The sequence below is a fragment of the Rhododendron vialii genome, chromosome 11a (genome assembly GCF_030253575.1).
Source record: "Rhododendron vialii isolate Sample 1 chromosome 11a, ASM3025357v1".
NCBI classification, from domain to species: Eukaryota; Viridiplantae; Streptophyta; class Magnoliopsida; order Ericales; family Ericaceae; genus Rhododendron; species Rhododendron vialii.
The window spans coordinates 24,467,898-24,489,209 of NC_080567.1; the positions used below are offsets into that span (position 1 = coordinate 24,467,898).

The following is a 21,312-nucleotide window of genomic DNA, read 5'->3' on the forward strand; positions in this document are numbered from 1 at the left end:
CATCAACTGCCCTTCCGCCCCTTCCCCGCCCCCCCCCCCCCCCCCCCCCCAACAATCACTAGCCTTGGACCTTGGTTGTAGAGATTAAACACATCAACACAGTGAATTACCTACCAGGCATGACAAAAATCTGAGAGACTTCATAGGGTTCCATTGAATCCACCATTCCTATAAACACTATATCGCCCGTGTTTCAATGCGATTACATTCTCATGATTTTGTTCCATACTCATACCATGTTGTTTTAGAGTGCATTGGCACACCGCAAACAGACAAAATAATTAAGGGTTAGAAGAATCGTAGCCTCCAAACAGTATTCGCAGAATGAAATCACGAGAGATTCATTGTGGAGTGTAGGCAAAAGAGAGGAGAAAAAATCTGTGAAAATGTCCCTTAGATTATATAATATCCGATAAGCCCAAAAATCCATTACTTGAAATTACATCTATAACACTCCAAACAATCAAAAGTAAAATTCTCGAAGCGGATGCATCGGAATCTGATCTGTTTGGATTAAGGGATTTGGATCAAATGTGCCAAAACATAAGGTAAATAGAGGAGCACAAATGAGCAAATGCGAAGCGTTGGAGTAGAAAATAGACAAGACTGGAGAGGTTGGGTAAATAGAGGAGCGAAAATGAGCAAATGAGAAGCGTTGGAGTAGAAAATAGAAAAGACTAGAGAGGTTGGGTAACTAGAGGAGCGCAAATGAGCAAATGAGAAGCGTTGGAGTAGAAAATAGAAAAGACTGAAGAGGTTGGGTAAGGTTGCAACGATCCATATTAGATATGACCAACTGCCCATCCTACCTCTTCTATGTTCTTGACAGCCATCTTTGTCTCAGTATAGTCTGTTAGTGGCATCTTTGTCAAAAGTAAATAAACTCAAAATAAATACGAAAGGAAGAGAGAGGATTCAGAGGAAAAGTCAAGTCAATGGTAAGGAGAAGCTGAAAGGCACAATCGTGATTAGACCGGCTGAAAATTTCGCGGCATTAAAGAAACCATTCGTGGCATTATTGACACCCCATTTTTTTTTTGGGTTCGGTAGTCAGATGTATATTGTATCCGAGTGAACTTATGTGCACCCTGGCGGTTCCGGTCGAATGCACAACTTCTTTAGTTTTTGTCATTTTTTTTTTCCTGGTATCTTCTTTTCGCTTGTATGATATATTCATAGCTCATAAATGAAAAATTATTCAATACTCTTGGTGTATACTCTCTCCACTCACATGTTGGGTGTATATTCCCTCCCCTCACATAATATGTGAGGTCCACGCGCGTGGACCCACATATAAGCCCCACATGTTATACAAGAGGAGAGAGTATACCCAATGAATCAACCAACCCCCAAAGTAATTGCATTGACTTGTCTCCCATAAGGAAATGACAACTAACACATTATAAAGCAAAAAATAATTACTAGTCGTGCGTCCGTGATCAACGACGACCTTCAATGAATCCCAGACCCACACGAATCCTTCAACGACTTTAAATCAATTCCATTGTTAGACTATCTTGCATATGGAAATGACAATTAATAAGAAGCCTAACACAATTACAACAACTATCATACAGTATTTTTCTGTTCCTTAGTCTTCTACTTCAATAAAGACTAGATCACAAACCAAAACGATGAATCCCGAAAAATGGGTCTTCAATTTACTGCTTCCATTTCTTTTCATCAGATTTTGCACTTCCATTGACACCTTAACTCCAACCCAATTCATCAAGGACGGCGATGTTTTGGTATCCAGTGGTGAAACCTTCGCACTTGGGTTTTTCGGTCCGGAAAATTCCAGTCACAGGTATGTTGGAATATGGTATAACAAGATTTCAGAACAAACTGTCATTTGGGTGGCCAATAGGGATAGACCAATCAATGGTACCTCCGGGGTTCTATCCCTCAACAGGGATGGAAACCTTGTCATCTACGACAATACCCGAAATTCTACCGTTTGGCAGACAAATGCATCAGCAGTTTCTTATTTAGCTCGACTCTTGGATTCGGGGAATTTGGTGTTGTTCCAAGGAGATAGGGGGAGTGGTGGTGTTGTTTGGCAAAGTTTTGATCAACCTACGAATACCCTGTTGCCAACCATGAAGCTTGGGTTGGATAGGAGGACCGGTCTTGAATGGTTTCTCACATCGTGGAAGTCGAGAGACGACCCTGGTACAGGAGAGTACTCCTATCGGGTCGAACTGAATGAGCTTCCCCAGTTGATACTATTCAAGGGCTCAACCCGAGTCTGGCGGATACCCTCATGGTTAAAACCCGGTAGGAATGACGAGGCTGAGGCCACGGCAAATTCCATACTCAATGCAACTTACGTGAACAATCGCGACCAAGTCTATGCGTTTTACACCCCGATCAATGCGTCAACCCTGTTGACAACGTTCGTGGATGAATTGGGTTCTTTAAAAATACTGACATGGATCGGCAAATGGGTCGAGTTCTATTCGGTCCCTGGAGACCAATGCGCTACTTACGGCCGGTGTGGTGCTTATGGGTACTGCGACTCAACCAACAGGCAAGATTTTGAGTGTACGTGTCTTCCGGGATACGAGCCCAGGTCGGCAGAGGAGTGGTACCTACGGGATGCGTCGGGCGGGTGCATCAAGGAGCGCAAGGCACTTTCCATGTGTGGAAACGGAGAAGGTTTTGTCAAGGTTGTGAACGCAATTAATCCGGATACATACAAGGCACGTTTGTTGATGAGCCTAAGCGTGCATGAGTGCAAGGATGAGTGCTTGAGAAACTGTTCTTGCTTGGCTTACGCTAGCGAAGCAGAAGGAGGAGAGAGAGCGAATTGCATCACTTGGTATGAAAATTTGATGGATGTGAGAAAATCCATGAGAACGTTCCCAAGAAGAAGCGGACTAGACTTGCATGTACGGGTTGATGCGGTTGAATTAGGTATGTCTTTTGCTGCTGAATTTTTGTACTGGTTAGTTTCTATCCCACACGGGGTTCACAAGCCAGGGCAAGTGCTACTAATCCAGGACAACAGTTGTAAACCCACTCGTTCCATTACTCACAAAAAAAACTCAAGTACACCATTCTAATTCAATATTCTCTACACAAATTCTGGTAAAATTGCATTTTCCATTTAATAACACCGTTCTGCAAAAACAACTGGGATTACGAAGGTTATATAAGGCAAACTTTACTATCAGAGGCAACAGGATACAACAAAGAGTTTCCAACAACATTATAGGCATGTAGCATCTAAAATCAACCATGGCATTATGATTTGTGCAAACTGCAAACCAATATGAGTAAATTTGTAATTTGACTGATGTCCAATGTTTTCAGCTCAAAGTATGAAATCCAGGAGAATAAAGCAAAAAAAGGTTGCTGTTGTGGTGGCATCAGTTGTCTTAACATCACTCCTATTTATCATCTTAGTTTGTTGGTTGCAGATGAAGAAGCGAAGAAGAGGTAACCAATTAAACTTCATTCCTAATTGGTTGCATAGAAACATAAAAAAAAAATAATAATAATAATACTGAAAAGTCGTACAGAACATGTGTTTGAAAGCTATACCATCTCATTTAGCTTCATATTTTATTGTTTTTTTCAATTATTGATGCAAGGATAGACATTCAAGACAGTGATGAAGAAAACATAGAATTGCCCATCTTTGATATGGTCACCATTGTAGGGGCAACTAACAACTTTTCTGATTCAAATAAAATTGGAGAAGGGGGTTTTGGCTCTGTTTACAAGGTAATTTTGCTATTCTTGACTCTATCCGTAAAAGAGTGGAACATTTATAAATTTCTAAAAGAGAGCCAAAAGCTGCAGACTTACCAAGTAGTTGTGACAAAAATGACTCTTGTGTTGACAAACATAGGGTCATCTATCAACTGGAAAAGACATAGCTGTCAAGCGACTTTCGAGGGACTCCAAACAAGGTCTTAAGGAATTCAAAAACGAGGTTATTTTGATCGCTAAACTTCAACACCGTAATCTAGTTAGGCTGTTGGGATGTTGCATCCTCGGAGAAGAACGAATGCTGGTTTATGAGTACATGCCTAATGGAAGCTTGGATTCCTTCATTTTTGGTTTGCCCAATAAACCTTCCTCTCCCTTTTTTTCTTCCTATGAAGGCATGCTCGATCAATTGGAAAGTATATTTTACAGAACTTTCTCTCATTATATGACCAAGAAAATGAAGTAGTAAAAAGTGTGATGAATTTCGTGAATTGCAGAAATAACACGAAGCAAATTGCTCACATGGAGTAAGCGCCTGGATATCGTTATTGGGATTGCTAGGGGGATTCTTTATCTTCACCAAGATTCAAGGTTGAGAGTCATTCATAGGGATCTTAAAGCTAGCAATGTGCTGCTTGATAGTGAGATGAATCCCAAAATTTCAGATTTTGGCTTGGCTAGGGCTTTCGGAGGTGATCAGTCATCCGCAAAAACAAAATGGGTGGTTGGAACTTAGTACGTGATCGAAGTCATGTTTCCTGTTTTACGCATAATAACTTTTAGCTCCAATTTTTCATTTCTTTTTATAATGTTATGCAGTGGTTACATGGCTCCCGAATATGCAATCGATGGCCTATTTTCAACAAAATCAGATATTTTTAGCTTTGGAGTCATAGTTTTGGAGATAATGAGTGGCAAAAGGAATAGAAAATTCCATCACGCAGACCATGATCTAAATCTTCTTGGACATGTAAGTTCATAGACAGAGAACCTGATAGCCTTTTCACCAACCACCCCATATTTTTCAATATTGGATTTTTAACTATGTTGAGCCATTTTCAGGCATGGAAACTTTGGATTAACGGAAATGCTTTTGAATTAATAGATCCAGTGATGGAGGGTTCTTTTCCAATGTCTAAGGTGTTGAGATGTATACAGATTGGTCTCCTATGTGTGCAGAAATGCCCCGAAGACAGGCCGACTATGTCGTCTGTGGTCTTAATGTTGGTTTCAGATATTGTAGATTTGCCCCGACCCAAGCAACCTGGCTTTTATATTGAGAGGAGTTCCAAAGAGACGCATGAACGTTCACCGGCTCAAAGTTCTCCGAGCATCAATAAAGTGACAATGACCCAGCTAGAGGCTCGCTAAAATATGTCGTCTGTGGTCTTAATGTTGATTATGTTATTTTTGGAGAAGAGCCAACTGATGGCTGTAACCAAACCCCTAGAGGCTCTGTTTCAATACCGTTGTGTACCTTCATTATAATCAGTGTAATTTTGATTGAAGAACTAAGTATTTTCGCTATGAAGTAATCTCACTAAGATCGATTATGTTGTATTTTAATTATTAATTCCGCTGCTAATGAAGGTAATCGTTCCTTTCAATTTAATTACTTTCTGGAAAATTGGGAAAAATGTTTAATTAACATTTCCGAAAATAGGGGTGTTACACCCCATCGTGTTTGTATCTCAATTTATTTACAACTGTTGAGTCTCGCCCCAACCGTATCCGTGCTTCTTAGTTTGGAAGTTACATGGGTCTTTAAAGCATCTTAGCTAGACTTGTTTACATAATTACACGTATATGTATCTGTTGCTTTAGCTAGTGTTTGGACTTGTAATCTATTTATTACTCCACAATATGTGAAGTGGCAGAGCGATTTTTCAAAATTACACCTACTGACATAACGCTTTCCCTGTGTTGGAGTCCATCCAAGAATAAGCTAACAGTTATTTTTTGAAGCTATCACTCCAAAAATGAGAATGCAGGTCTGAAAGATTACTGAAGTTTATACGCTTGAAAGCAAAATGCATATGTAATGACCCGACCCAACCGATCATGGAGAACATATCAACCATTCACATTTTCAAGTCTTGTTTGCGGACTAATAATTCCCAGGTGTTGTTATCAACAGCCACCTTCAAAATGACTACTAGCCTTGGTTGTGGAGATCAAGCTGTTGGCCGTTAGTATTTTTTTTTGTTCATGTGGGTCCACATATTTAATTTTGTGTTAGTTGGAAAATGAATTGGATCTTTTCATGGTAATGGGTATTTGCTTGGTCAATTGGTGGTTTAATAATTGGAATGGTACGTAGCTCTTTGAAATTCTAAAAAGGGCTCTTGGCAGATGGAATTCTACTTGAACTGGATTAGGCGTGTTGTTCTTGCCATTTTGGGCTGTATCTTCTCTATTTCCCTTAGCAGAATGGGGCTAAGCGTGTTCAAACTCATCATACCATGTTTTGGAATGCATTGGCACACAGACAAAACAACTTAGGGTTTGAAGATTCACAGGCAAAAAAGTAATCGCAAAATGAAATCGTGAAAAATTCATTTAGGTGTGCTTAGATCCAAGAACTGTAGACGTATTTGTGGAGTGTTGGCAAAAGAAAAGACGTATTTGTGGAGTGTTGGCAAAAGAAAACACAAAAAAATTGTAAAGATTTGAATGTCCCTTAGATTATCTGACATCTAATCTGATCCAGTTCATTTAACGTACTCAAAATTAAACAAATATAAGGCCAAAAATCCATTACTTGAAAGTACATCTATAACATCGGTATCCAATCTGTTCGGATTAACGGATTTGGATCAAAGGGGCCATCAGATTGGATTTTCAAGATCGGATTCAGATTGTATTGGCTGCGAATGAACTGAGCTGCTCACTCTTGGCTCGGCTTGACTTGTTTAGTGATTGAGCTGAACTCAAGCTCGAGTCCAAAAGTCAACTTTTTTGCCAATATAAAAAAACACTCCAAAAGCCGGCTCGGCTCATTCAAAGTAGCTCGTTTAGTGAATGAATTGGGCTCGGCTCATTAATACCCAAGTCGAGCTCGAGGTCGAGTTTTCGGCTCGGTTTGGCTTGTTTGCATCTCTCATACCAATGGTTAAAGAACAAGGGGAAGACATTTGTCGTACAGTCCATGAAACCCAGCACATGAAAGTGTCCATGAAAACAAATGAAACATGGATCCCAACACTTTAGCTCCAAAAAACTCAATATATGGTGTGGTAGGACATGAAAAACGTTCACTTACAAAGTCGGTCATTATGGACCTTCAGTCAACAGCAAAATTTCAACGATAAGTCAATGGAGGGTTCATTTCCAATGTCTAAGGTGTTGAGGTGTATACAGATTGGTCTTGTATGTATGCAGAAATGTCTTGAAGATAGGCCAACTATGTCATTAGTGGTCTTAATGTTGGCTTTTATATTGAGAGGAGTTCCAACCAAGACACATGAACATACTCCTGCTCAAAGTTCTCCTAGCACATCAATGAAGTGAAAATGACTCAACTAGAGGCTCGCTAAATATTAGTATTGACATAAATGAGTTCGGTTGTGTTCAGCCAGTATTATTTAGACCTACCTTATCACCTACGCTAAGCCAAACGTAGATTTCAGCTTTGATATGTTGGGTCTTATTTGATTTTATTTTGGACCTTTTGTGTCCTTTAGAAAGCTTCTACTTAGAGAGTTTGAGGCTTGGTCTCAACTCTATTGCAGATAAAAGAAGAAAAGAAAGTGGTTCAAATTAAGGGAGAAAGCTATCATTTGACTGGATGTAGAAGTAAAATGTAAAGATTGCATGTTTGAAATTCTTCGTCGACCGGAGAATATATCACAGCAAATTTAGAAGTCTTCTTTGCTGGCTAATTTCCCAGCTGGTTGTAGAGATTAAACACATGAACATAGTGAATTACCTGCCAGGCAGGACAAAAATCTGAGAGACTTCATTGGGTTCAATTGAATCCTTTATTCCTATAAACTCAATACGATTACATTCTCATGATTGTGTTCCAAACTCATACCATGTTGTTTTGGAGTGCATTGGACACCGCACACAGACAAAACAATTAAGGGTTAGAAGAATCGTAGCCCCCAAACAGTATTCGCAGAATGAAATCACGAGAGTTTCATTGTGGAGTGTAGGCAAAAGAAAGGAGAAAAAATCTGTGAAAATGTCCCTTAGATTATATAATATCTGATCTAATCCAATTCATCTAACTTATTCAAAGATGAAGCAAACAAGCCCAAAAATCCACGGTACCTCCGGGGTTCTATCCCTCACCCGCGATGGAAACCTTGTCATCTACGACAATACCCGAAATTCTACCGTTTGGCATACAAATGTATCCACGGTTTCTTACTCAGCTCGAATTTGGTGTTGTGCCAAGGAGATAGTGGGAGTGGTGGTGTTGTTTGGCAAAGTTTTGATCATCCTACGAATACCCTGTTGCCAAACATGAAGCATGGTTTGGATAGGAGGACCGGCCTTGAATGGTTTCTCACATCGTGGAAGTCGAGGACGACCCTGGTACAGGAGAATACTCCTTTCGGGTCAAACCGAATGAGTTTCCCCAGTTGATACTATTCAAGGGCTCAACCCGAATCTGGCAGATACCCTCATTGTTAATACCCACTAGGACTGCCGAGGCTGAGACTACGGCAAGTTCCATACTCAATGCAACTTACGTGAACAATCGCGACCAAGTCTATGCGTTTTACACCCCGATCAATGCGTCAACCCTGTTGACGACGTTCGTGGATGAATTGGGTTCTTTAAAATTGCTTGACATGGGTCGGCAAATGGGTCGAGTTCTATTCGGTCCCTGAAGACCAATGCGCTGCTTACAGCCGGTGTGGTGCTTATGGGTACTGCGACTCAAACAACAGGCAAGATTTTGAGTGTATGTGCCTTCTGGGATACGAGCCCAGCTCGGCAGAGGAGTGGTACCTACGGGACACATCGGGCGGGTGCATTTTGTCAAGGTTGTGAACACAAATATTCCAGACACGTCCAAGGCACGTTTGTTGATGAGCCTGAGCATGAATGAGTGCAAGGATGAGTGCTTGAGAAACTGTTCTTGCTTGCCTTACGCGAGCGAAGCTGAAGGAGGAGAGAGAGCGAACTGCATTCACTTGGTATGAAAATTTGATGGATGTGAGAAAATTCGTGAGAAGGTTCCCTGAAGGGGGATGAGACTTGTATGTACGGGTTGATGCTGTTGAATTAGGTATGTCTTGTGGTGCTGAATTTTAGTACTGGTTAGTTTCTTATCTCACACGGGCTTCACAAGGTAGGGCAACATAAATAGTGCTACTAATTCAGGCCAATAGTTGAACAATAGTTTCCTATTGCTGTCCTAAATCCACTCGTTCCATTACTCACAAAAAAACCACAAGTACGCCATTCTAATTGAAGATTCTCTACAAAAATTCCGGTAAAGTTTACTAACTCAAATATTTTCTGAGGCTATTTAACTAAAATGCAAACTTTACTAACTCAAAGATTTTCCAATAACATTATAGGCATGTAGCATCTAAAATCAACCATAGCATTATGATTTGTGCAAACCAATATGAGTAAATTTGTGGTTTGATTGATGTCCAATGTTTTTGTTTTATTCAGCTCAACGTATGAAATCCAGGAGAACAAAGAAAAAGAAGGTCGTCTATTAACTGGAAAAGACATAGCCATCAAGCGGCTTTTGAGGGACTCCAAACATGGTCTGAAGGAATTCAAAAATGAGGTTATTCTAATCGCCAAACTTCAACATCATAATCTAGTTAGGCTGTTGGGATGTTGCATCCTCGGAGAAGAACGAATGCTAGTTTATGAGTACATGCCTAATGGAAGCTTGGATTCCTTCATTTTTGGTTTGTCCCATAAACCTTCCACTGTCTCCTTTTCTTCTTAAAGTCATACTTATCAATTGGAAAGTATATTAATTTAACAAAATTTTGTTTCATTATATGACCAAGACAATGAACTTGTTAAAAGTGTTTTGAATTTCGTGAAATTGCAGATATAACACAAAGCAAATTGCTCACATGGAGTAGACGCATGGATATTATTATTGGGATTGCTAGGGGGATTCTTTATCTTTATCAATCGAGATTGAGAGTCATTCATAGGGATCTTAAAGTAAGCAATGTGCTACTTGATAGTGAGATGAATCCCAAAATTTCAGATTTTGGCTTGGCTAGGGCTTATGGAGGTGATCAGTCTTCGGAACTTAGTACGTGATCTAAGTCATGTTCCCTATTTTACACATAATAACTTTAGTACTAATTTTCATTTCTGTTTATAATATTCTATATGCAGTGGTTATATGGATCCCGAATATGCAATCGATGCCCTATTTTCAATAAAATTAGATATTTTTAGCTTCGGAGTCATAGTTTTGGAGATAATGAGTGACAAAAGGAATAGAAAATTCCATCATGCAGATCATGATCTAAACATTCTTGGACATGTAAGTTCATACATAAAGAACATGATAGCCTTTTCACCAACCCCATATTTTTCGATATTTGATTTCTAATTGTATTGAGGCATTTTCAGGCATGGAAACTTTGGATTGACGGAAAGGGTTTTGAATTAATAGATCTAGTGCTGGAAGGTTCATTTTCAATGTATAAGGTGTTGAGATGTATACAGATTGGTCTCCTATGCGTGCAGAAATGCCCTGAAGACAGGCCAACTATGTCGTCTGTGGTCTTAATGTTGGTTTCAGATATTTTAGCTTTGCCTCAACCCAAGCAACCTGGCTTTTATATTGAGAGGAGTTCCAAAGAGACGCATGAACGTTCAGCAGCTCAAATTTCTCCGAGCATCAATGAAGTGACAATGACCCACCTAGAGGCTCGCTAAAATATGTTGTATGTGGTCTTAATGTCAACTATGTCGTTTTATGAAGAAGAGCCAACTGAAGGCTGGAACCAAACCCCTAGAGGCCAGTACAAGAAAAATGAAAATTGGTGACGAAAAAGTGGCGACGAAATTTAATTTTGTCACTAAATGAGTATATTTGGCGACGAAAAAATAAATTCGTCACCGTTTTGACAACTTCCGTAACGAAATAATTTTGTCACCAATTATACCTGTTTAGCGACGAAAAAAATATTTTCGTCACCAAAAGTACCCATTTGGCGACGAAATACATTTTTCGTCACCAAAAGCTTAAAAAAGGTGACGAAATTATTTTTTGTTGCAAAAGATAATCATTTGGTGACAAAAAATATATTTCGTCATTAAATGAGACCAATTTAATAACGAAATATTTTTTTCGTCACCAAATGCTCAACTTTGGTGACGGAAAATAATTTCGTCACCATTTTAACGCTTTCAAGGACGAAAAAAATATTTCGTCATCAAATGGGTACCTTTCGTGACGAAATTTATGAATTGTGCTTTGTCACTAAATGTATTTCGGACATAACTCTTTACTAAAAACTCCGATTGAGATAATTTAAATTGTGTTTGAACAATAACTCAATTGCCTACGACTTTCATGTTTATCAAAATTACTAATTTTAAAGTTTAAAGGTTCAAAATTGCATTTAAAATATATTTTAATGTTAAACATATATGTTATATATTAGATATTTCAAATATTAAATGAAAAGTGTGTGTGGTGCAGTTGGTTAGAGTTTGCACGAAAAACTCAAGAGACTCGGGTTCGAAACCTAGCAGGAGCAAGAAAGAAGGATTTTTTTCCCAAATGAAAACGTCTTTTGCAACGAAAATTTTCGTCACCGATGAGACTCATCAGTGATGAATTTTTTCGTCACCAAAAGGAATAATTTATAACAAAAAATTTCGTCATCAAAAAGCACAATAAGCGAGGAAAAAATTTCGTCACCAATTATTCACTTTTTGATGATGAAATATTTTGTCATCAAAAGACACTATAGGTGACAAAAAATAGATTTCGTCACCAACTAGGAATCCTCGACAACCTTTAGTCGACAAATTTTTTTTCGTCACCTATATTATTTGTGACGAAAAACAAGCAATTTGTGACGATTTTCATTCGTCACCCAATGTAATTTTTCTTGTAGTGGGCTCTGTTTCAATACCGTTTGCGTACTTTCATTACAAACTCAAGATTCACCAGATGGATGTGAAAACTGCGCACTAAATGGAGAATTGGATGAAGCGATTTATATGAGACTACCAGAAATGTTTTTTATAGAAGGTCAAGAACACAAAATATGCAAGCTTCTTAAGGCGTGCTTAATCTTTCGAGCCAGCTCCACGTTGCCGTAAAGCTATGTAGTAACGATATCGGTAGCTGTATTATTTGACGCTGGCTGAGACCTGCGAGGTTAGGATAGTCCCGAGATTCCACTCGACGGATCAAGTCACACGCTTAAATTTTTTTATTTTTATTTTGAAGGGAAAAACAGTTTCATTAACACCAAAATCAGCAGAACGCAGAGTACAGAAATCTGGGGGAATATGGGAAAGGGGAGGAGGAGAAAGGAGGCCCTCCTTAGCTTTACACGCTAACCAATTAGCACACCTATTAACATCTCTACTGCACCAAGACACAGTAAAATTACAATCCTTGACCATCTCATTTATGTCTTCAAGAATAGTTTGGATGTCCCTATTCTTCCCAGCCCCTTTACCATCAAGTCACATGTTTGATTATAAGAGGAATCATTCACTCCAAGCAAGATGCACTTGCACAATACTTAATAATCAACTCAACTTTCTCCTCATTTCATTCGCTAGCAAAGCTAATACTGATTGGTCTCCTATGCGTGCAGAAATGCCCTATGCATGCAAAAATGACCAGAAGACAAGCAGACTATGTCGTCTGTGGTCTTAATGTTGGTTTCATATATTGTAGCTTTGCCCCAACCCAAGCAACTTGGCTTTTATATTGAGAGGAGTTCCAAAGAGACGCATGAACGTTCGCCGGCTCAAAGTTCTCCTAGCATTAATGAAGTGACAATGACCCAACTAGATCCTCGCTAAAATATTTTTCATATGGAGAAGGATAACTAATCAAGATATCAGTATTCTATATTTTTGTTTTGCCCTCTCTGATTTTAATTCAATGTTTAGTAACTTGTGTGGGCCGGTTTATCTCTACCTTAAAATTCTTCATTTACTTTCTATTTGCGTGGATTAGGGCATCCTAGCGAAACCTGTTGTAAGGTCAGCCAATGGGAACCTGTATATATTAATGCTCACATGTACGCATAAAACAAGTAAAACTTCATGTAGTAATGATGATAAGTCTCTAAATCAACTATCTTCAAACTCATGCCTAACATTCATGAAGCACTTAGCTGGGGAAATGATAGTGAGGTACTTGCAACAGATAACAATCACATCTTCATATTCTATGCTCTTTAGAGATGTTGTAGTACACCAAACTTAATCTCAACAAGTCTATGCTTGTCTTTTGCAAATAAGGAAGGGTAGAAATAGGTACCTTGACCTGGATATCCTTGAGAAAATGATCATCGTACTTCAAAGAGTGCTTCCTTATGTCTCTACCGAAGAGTCGTCAGATTGCATGGACAAGCCATGAAACTTTCGATAGCTACTTTGAAAGTTGAAACTATAATTTAATTTGTCAAACAGTAGCATACCTAATGATGCCATTTTTCTTCATTCGCATACCTGATGAGAAGAGTAAAAGGAAGCTACTTTTCATGTGAGAATACAATTAAAGTTTAGACTCAAGTCTCTTGTGCCATTCTAAAGCTTGTTCCTGTTGGATGTAATCTGTGCAAACCCAAAATTCATTATTAGATCCTAAAGAATAAAGATTAAAACCGACCACTGTGATAAATCAAGCCCTATTTGGATCTACTGCAAAGCAGTTTCAAAATAAAATAGTTTTCTCCTTCTCCGTCAAGGAGTACCCTATTTGCATCTATCGTATTTTCTGGATCCTATTGTCCAAATATCCAAGGGTACTCCTTGGGCACAAAAATTTGTTCAAAATCTAGCCTTAGGAATCATATATATATATGGCAGACAGTAGCCACAAATTCTGTCGAACAAACTATAGAACCGAATCACGAAGACAGAAGGAAAAATCAAGCCAGATAGTAGGGTGTGAAGGTTCAGATTTTCAAGCCAGATAGTAGGGTGTGAAGGTTCAGATTTTCAAGCCAGATAGTAGGGTGTGAAGGTTCAGATTTTCGGAAAATAGAGGAGTAGAAACAAACCTAGAGATTGCAACATGTACGATCAAACCGAAACCTGTAAGTGATACTTACATCAGACATGGCTGCAGCAATAATATCTGGTATTGGCGCAGTGGTGTCACCTATTCTGAGGCTTATCACTTCTGTGTTTGGGTACTTCTTGATGTGTTCCATTTCACGCGTTGATATCTGTATCACAACGAGTTCCATCAGTACAGTAAGAAGTTGAGTGAATCCATTTTCAACTCTACCTCGACAAACAAGATATATACTTAACCTGTAGAATGTTAAGACTTACCAAACCATTTATACCAGCAAAGGTGATAAATTTTTTGTAGAAGATTCATATTTTTTAGTTTTCGACTATCAAATTAAACCAGCAACGATGAAGCTGGAGGAATTAAGGAGAAAAACAGAAAACGAAACAGTATATTCGTGTTGGTGGAGGGGGCGACGGGGGAAACCAAAGAAATGGTGAAAGAAGAATGTCAATCAGCAAGCATGACGAGATGTTAGGAGGCCACCAACCTCAGGAAACAAGTAGTTATAACCTCAGGAAACAAGTAGTTATTTTGCAACCTTTCCATGTTTGGATTGCGGGCTACCTTTGTACAGCGACTGTGCATTTTACTATTAGCAAAAATCGAATATTTCATTCGTAACACAAGAAGCAAAAACTAGCTCTGATAATTGAAAAGGGTTAGCGTACCAATCCCTTCCTTTTGGACAAGCAAACTGCACAACAATTACCAAACAAACAAAGAACAACGTAAGTCCAATGCAAGTGTAATCTGCGGTGAGTTGGGATTTCACGCGAGAGCATAACAGACCGGTTAACGGTCGTTGAATCGGATTATTTACCTAGCCCTGGGCTGCAAGAGATTCGGACAAGGCATGAGACTGTGACATGAAACCTTAAACATCTTACTTCCTGCTCAAATGACAGTACTCCACCAAAGGTTTCTTCTTTTTTCGATATTTTTTCGGGTTTTGCTAGACAAGTAGTAACAACAATACCACCTAGGTCCGCCATTATATAGGCTCATGCCAGAGTGTTTAGAAAAAAAAAACAGTGGGTGTGGGGGTGGGTTGGTCATTAAACTAAACAACTAGAAAAAGCGCGGAAATATTCAAGTATCTGAACGGGCGGGCACCTCAGTCTGGACCCAACCAAAATGTCAAAAGTGAGTCGGAAGTAGTATCAGGTCCTCAGATGCGAACACATGTGAAATCCGTCGGTTCACACACCACTGACCACCCATGAATGTCCGGGGGGGTTTTCATCCTAATTTTCCACAAAATCTACCTAATTTCTTCGCTTTTCCCAAGGAAAGTTAAATGAGGTTTCCTTGATACTTCTACGGTACTAGCCTTTTCCATGACTAGCGACTGATCATTGCAATATCCATAGTGTGCTTAAAAAATATTGAAAGTAACAATTCACGATAGTAGTCCTTCATGATCAGAGAATAGACCGAACACAACTTTTACCACTATAGGACACATAACTAGCCTTGGTTACTCAAGCGTATGCAACTACGATCGAGCAATGCTACATGCAGAGAAAGTGCATAGAGATCTGCACAGAGATGTGTCCGGAACCGTCCAATGCACGAGTGACTGAGGCCAGTACTACTCATTAAACGTCCACATGTATCGGACGGTTAAGGACACATACATGTCCAGATTTGTGCGCGCACAAAATAAACACAACACGAATCAAGAAGAAAATGTCATCGTGACTGTTCAATCGATAATCAACAGGCCTAACAGATGCTTCCGTACTTTGTGAAACTTGTCAAACTTTTTCATGTCCCTTTCTGTTAAACTTCCATGTGCCTTTAGATGAGAATACGTGACCAAGATGATGTATGTTGTTAATTAAGATCGTAAAATTCATCTTCTATTCTAGTGTGGATTGTGCTCAATGTAATAGTATTGTAATGGAACAAGGATTTTCCAAGAAAATGTGAAACTCACCAACCCTTTCTGATCTGCTAGAATTACTTGACCACCTATGTTTTATCGTCATCCAACTCTTATCCATTTCTTATGACCTACAAATAACTTAAAAGGTTGAACAAGTCAATGTTCATGATAGAGTAATGAAACATTTAGAGTAATGAAACATAGGCTATATACTATTTTTTAATCTGAAACATGACTAATTCAATGTTCTATGCCTTATATGCCTTTTACCTTAATAACTGTAGGGAGAAAGGTGTCAAGACACCCACCCACAAAACGAGTCCAAATTGAACATCAATTTCATTCCATCCTAGTCCATTCAACCAACTAACGAGTAGGCTAATACATTCTACATTAAGCTGATGTGGTATGCTATGTTATGCTCACTACAATCACCTTGTATTTTTTTTTCCCACATGATCTGTTTGGAAAAGCAAGAAACGAGCTGATTTTTGAGGGGGTGGATACCAATTTGGGAGGAGCTAGTTAATTGGACAAAGTCCATAATGAGCCATGGCTGGAAACCCTTTGCACCATAAACATCCAAAAAAATCTCCAGAAAATGCAAACATTTGAACAATCAAAAACTGTGGAATCAACAACACATGCAGCCCTTACCCAGTACCAGTACCAGTAACTACCCGATTTCAACACCAGCAACTGCTAAAGCAAAATTAGTACTCAAAATTATCATATTCGGCATACCTAAAATCAGATTAGTGCTCAAGACGGAACACGTATTCCGTAAGGCGCTGCAATGTGTTTGGCTACATCATATCCTCGTGATACAAATTAGTCCCAGACCCAAACGTGCACAAGCTAGGGCTTAGATCAACATATACACAGAGAGAGAGAGAGAGAGAGAGAGAGAGAGAGAGAGAGAGGGAGGAACGAACCTGGTGTGCACGATTGAAGCCCTAGGACACGAGAAATTGATCCATTAAAGAGCAAACCAGTTCGCAATATCAAGCTCTAGTTCGCGCGAAGTGATTGGGAGATCTGGCGCCTCTGATTTTGGCAGAGGCGATTAGAATTTTTTGTGACCTAGGGCGGCAAGGATTGGCGCCTAATGATTTCGTGGAACGCTGTCCTCCTTCAATGAAACGCCATAATTTTATGAGCGCGAGTCTCCGAGGGAGCGTGTCCCTGTTTCTGAATGGGGAACGCTATAATAACTCCCCTATTATAGCATAGATGAAAAAACGCTATAACTTAATGCAATAAAAGCCCATATTTGTTGTAGTGATCACTAATTCAAAACCCTAAATATGGCACTTCATGACATACAAATGCTCTGTGTGGACATTTGGCAGATAAGGGTGATATGCACTATAGTTCAAGATAATTATCTATAGGTCCATCCCAATGGGACAAGGTGTTTCTAAAAGTTTTGCATAGTCTCCTTATGATGGTCACGGATGAGTACGACTAAGTAGATAACTTAGGTCTTTTCATTCGGGGTCCTTGACGGTCGAGCAATGAGGGAGTAAAATCATGCGACGGCCATAGTTTGGTGGTTAATTCGGAGGAAAGTTCTCAAGGTTGAGATTCTAGACTTCATGTAAGTTATTGGCTAGGTAATCTAATAGACTTCGTGAATCTATTTTGTGCTCTTGTTGTATTTTATTTATCTTTGTTGACTATTATGTACTTATAAAGTAAGGGTTAAAGGGTAGGAGTATATCTATTGGGTGATTGCTCTGGCAGCATTTTACGCTAGATGTTGAAGAAGATTGGACTTTGGAGGAACCATTTTGAGAGACCGAGGAACCCATTTTTGAAGAAGAGCCAACTGAATTGAAGGCTGGAACACAAACCCCTGGAGGCTCTCTTTCATTTCCATTGCGTACTTTCATTACAATCAATGTAATCTTAATTTCAGAACTAATATTTTCACTATGAAGTAATCTCACTAAGATCAATTATGATGTACTTTAATTATTAATTCTGCTACTAATGAAGTTAACCATTTACTTTCGATTAAATCATTTTTGGAAAAATGGAAAAATGTTAAATTAACATCTCCGAAAATTAGGTCGTTACACCCCCGCCGTGTTTGTAACTCAATTTATTTAGAACTGTTGAGTCATGTGTCAACCGTATCCGTGCTTCTTAGTTTGGAAGTTGCATGGAGTCTTAAGGCATCTTTGCTAGACTTGTTTACATAATTACATGTATATGTTTCTGTAGGCTGTAGCTAGTGGTTAGACCTGTAATCTATTTACTCCACAGTGTGTGAACTGGCAGAACAATTTTCCGAAATTACACCTACTGACATAACGGTTTCCCTGTGTTGGAGTCCATCCAAGAATAAGCGACAGTTATCTTTTTGAAGTTCCCTCTACAAAAATGAGAAAAATAATGCAAATTTGAAAGACTACTGAAGTCTATACACTTGAAAGCAAAATGCGTAAGTCCAGAGTTGCTTGCGGAATTCCAAAGCCTCGGCAGTTTGAAAAGTGAACAAATTTTGTGGGGTTGGTGGAACGGATGGGTTCGTTGGTACCACAAATAAAGCGCAAGGAATTATTTGGAAGTATATACATTTCAATGTATGTAAATTGTAGAATCTGAAATCAGTAATTCCTTTTAAAGTACTTACCAATTAATGGGTTGCGACTTAGTTTGGTAGCCGTCCCAAAGGGGAATTTGGCGATGGAATTTGCGTTTGTCTAGCAAAGAATTTCCAACCATGACTTATCTTCTGATATGTGTTATGCGTGTCGTGTTTCCTCTTCCGATGCGGCAAGGTGTTTTGACTGTATCTGCTTTGAGTGCTCTCTGTCAGTTGTAAACCCTAGCATATTGTTTCAAGGGAGAATTACTAAAACATGGTCTCCAGTATTGAAACTACCAAAAACATGGGTCCCCCAAAACTTTTAATGAGCAAAACATGGTGAGGCCAAGGTTCTAAAAAACGCTAGGCGCTCCCAAGTCGGCCGGATACTGCCTCGCATCTAGGTGGGAACTAATTGGCCACTTAATCGCCTAGGCATTGGACCCTAGGCGGGGACTTTTAGAACACTGGGTGAGGCTATGTTAGATTACGGTTTTATCCTCCTCCTCCTCCTCCTCCTCCTCCTCCTTCTTCTTCTTCTTCTTCTTCTTCTTCTTCTCTCTCTCTCTCTCTCTCTCTCTCTCTCTCTCGATCTCGATCTCGATCTCTCGAAAAGGCTGATTGTGTTACAGCCTGAAAGCCTAATATTCGGAGGGCATATTTTATCGAACAGATGGTGGGCGAAAGTTTTCAATCAAGATGGCAGGGGAGAGTGTTTTACACAGGAGTACATAACAAATATAGTAGTAGTAGTAGTAGTCGACAATGTGTTACCGGTTCTGAGATTAGGATTGTTGGAGGCGGCTACTTGTCGTATTGATTCCTTGACTGCGTGTTTGATTTTCTACAGGAAGCAGAGGTGGGCGGAGGTGGATTTTGATGGGAAGGCAACCTCGGCAACAACCAGGCAGTTGGCTTGGCTCCATGCTAGTGTCTCTAGTTGTTGGCATTTCTGAGTATTTTGTTGACGAAGCGATGTAGCCACCCAGCGCCGTGATTTTTTTACCTTGGAGATGTATATATTCCCTCCGTCCCAATTTAGTTGTCACTTTTTGGAGTTCGTGCCACTTTTCAATTGATTATATCTTGTAATTTATAATGTTTTAGGTGATTTTGAAAACATTGTATTATAGAACAAATCGAGATCTATCAAACAAGATCCATATTTGATATAAAATTCATTACCAATTTAAAGATATAACTAGTTTTTTAATCCAGTTAGAATAGAACTGAGACAAGTAAATTGGGACGGAGGGAGTATATTTTTTAATATAACTCAGTTGTTTGGTCAACGGCATCTCAATTATTTCTGAGACCTAATCCCATTGTGTATTTTGCGAGGAGCCCAATTAATGGAGCAAATCTACTGGTCCCAAATGGAGCAAATCCCGATGTCCCTAGCGTAGTTAGACCATCTCCTGTATTCTTTAGTTGTTACCTTGGTTCCTTGCATCTACTAGTTGAAACGTTAAAGTTTCACTACCGATCTGACTAGGTTGATCTGGTTAGGTCATCGAATGAATGACGAAGGCAGCCTTTTTGGTCGCTGCCGGAATTTAGCCGGCCTTTGTAGGTTTCAAAGACAGGTGCTTCGGTGTTGACCCCATTTACAAATGTGGGATTTTCCGAGTTTGTCCGGTCAAAAATGGTGTTTGGGTGTTAACTCTACCTGTTGACAAACAACTGAAACAAGGATTTTTGGGCTGTAAGAGTGTATTTTTAGCTGGGTTTCTTTCGGGTGTGTTTTTGTTTGTTTGCATTCTTTTTGGGGCGCTGCTATTCGCAGCCCTCTATTTACTCACATAGCCCGTTAAAAATTTTCAATTATACTCGACAGTTAGTTACCGAAATTGAGATATATTTTCAGCGTCCAATTACCGAAATATAATATTTTTTTCAACAGATGTTTACCGAAAATGCATGTTCGGCAGTTGTTTACCGAAAGTTAAACATATTTTCGACATGTAGTTACCGAAATATAATCTTGTTTTCAACAGCAATTTACCGAAATGTTATTTATGATTTTCAACAATCATTTACCGAAATTTAGTGGGCTACAGGAGTAAATAGAGGGCTGCGAATAGCGGCGCCCTTCTTTTTGTTAGATTCCCCTCAAGTTTTTTGAAATAAATTGTTACTTTTACCCGATAAAAAAAAGAAAAATTTATAGAAATGGTCTTCCTAGTTTCACTTGAGTCTCATTTTCGTCCTCCAATTATCAATTACAACTCTTTTGACCTTCAAGTTTGGTTTTTGCACCAAATTGTTCCAATTGATAACTTCTGTTAGCCAAATTGGAAGGAAAAATCAAATTGATGGAAGTTTGGACGTTGCAGTTCGTAAGAAGTTGGTCCAATTCATAACGTCTGCCCTCAATCTGATTTTTTTCATCCAATTTGGCTTACTGGCGTTATCAATTGGACCAACTTGGTACGAAAATCAAACTTGAAGGTCAAAAGAGTTGCAAAAGTCGAAAATTAGACTTGGTTAAAACTAGAAGGATCATTTCTATAAATTTCCCATGGAAGTTTCATTGCCAACAGAAAAAATCATACATATAAAACCTCTATTTTAATGGCCATCAACTTAAACTAATTAGGTGCGAGCATGATGAAAAAGATGAGGATTTATATGCTTTTAAATAGAATTACTCCATCCAAAATCCTTATTTGGGTTTATAGATTAAGGACGAATCGGACAGAGATTGAAAAATTAAGGCGACAAAAAGGAAAATTAGCCATAAAACCAGGGACGGAGTCAAGAATTTCACCACACAGGGGCGACTGTGCATGCGATAAAAAAATATAAATACACATGAATAATCATGTAAATACATTAAAACTCAAAATATCATAAATACATAAATCGGTTTAACTAATGGAAACG

At 39.0% G+C, this 21,312-nt stretch overlaps 4 protein-coding genes and 1 pseudogene across 4 annotated transcripts; 4 read left to right on the top strand and 1 right to left on the bottom strand.

Annotated features, from left to right (window-relative positions):
* Positions 1 to 1,486: 1,486 nt before the first annotated feature.
* LOC131307034 (G-type lectin S-receptor-like serine/threonine-protein kinase RKS1) lies at positions 1,487 to 3,601 on the top strand. Its single transcript, XM_058333455.1, has 3 exons — positions 1,487 to 2,916; positions 3,316 to 3,441; positions 3,597 to 3,601. The coding sequence occupies exons 1-3, from the start codon at positions 1,635 to 1,637 to the stop codon at positions 3,599 to 3,601; spliced, it is 1,413 nt and encodes a 470-aa protein (XP_058189438.1). The 5' UTR covers positions 1,487 to 1,634.
* On the top strand, positions 3,559 to 4,183 carry LOC131306463 (G-type lectin S-receptor-like serine/threonine-protein kinase At1g61460). The gene is made up of 2 exons (XM_058332722.1): positions 3,559 to 3,729; positions 3,857 to 4,183. Exons 1-2 carry the CDS (start codon positions 3,649 to 3,651, stop codon positions 4,181 to 4,183), a joined length of 408 nt encoding a protein of 135 aa, XP_058188705.1. The 5' UTR covers positions 3,559 to 3,648.
* A 139-nt stretch (positions 4,184 to 4,322) lies between these two features.
* On the top strand, positions 4,323 to 5,267 carry LOC131306461 (receptor-like serine/threonine-protein kinase SD1-7). The gene is made up of 3 exons (XM_058332720.1): positions 4,323 to 4,452; positions 4,537 to 4,687; positions 4,780 to 5,267. Exons 1-3 carry the CDS (start codon positions 4,364 to 4,366, stop codon positions 5,086 to 5,088), a joined length of 549 nt encoding a protein of 182 aa, XP_058188703.1. The 5' UTR covers positions 4,323 to 4,363; the 3' UTR covers positions 5,089 to 5,267.
* Positions 5,268 to 8,222: 2,955 nt separating this feature from the next.
* On the top strand, positions 8,223 to 10,669 carry LOC131307035 (G-type lectin S-receptor-like serine/threonine-protein kinase SD1-1; annotated as a pseudogene).
* Positions 10,670 to 13,922: 3,253 nt separating this feature from the next.
* Positions 13,923 to 14,607, bottom strand: LOC131306464 (aminotransferase ALD1 homolog). The gene is made up of 2 exons (XM_058332723.1): positions 14,453 to 14,607; positions 13,923 to 14,090 (listed from the first exon to the last, which is right to left on the bottom strand). The coding sequence occupies exons 1-2, from the start codon at positions 14,555 to 14,557 to the stop codon at positions 13,923 to 13,925; spliced, it is 273 nt and encodes a 90-aa protein (XP_058188706.1). The 5' UTR covers positions 14,558 to 14,607.
* Positions 14,608 to 21,312: the final 6,705 nt, after the last annotated feature.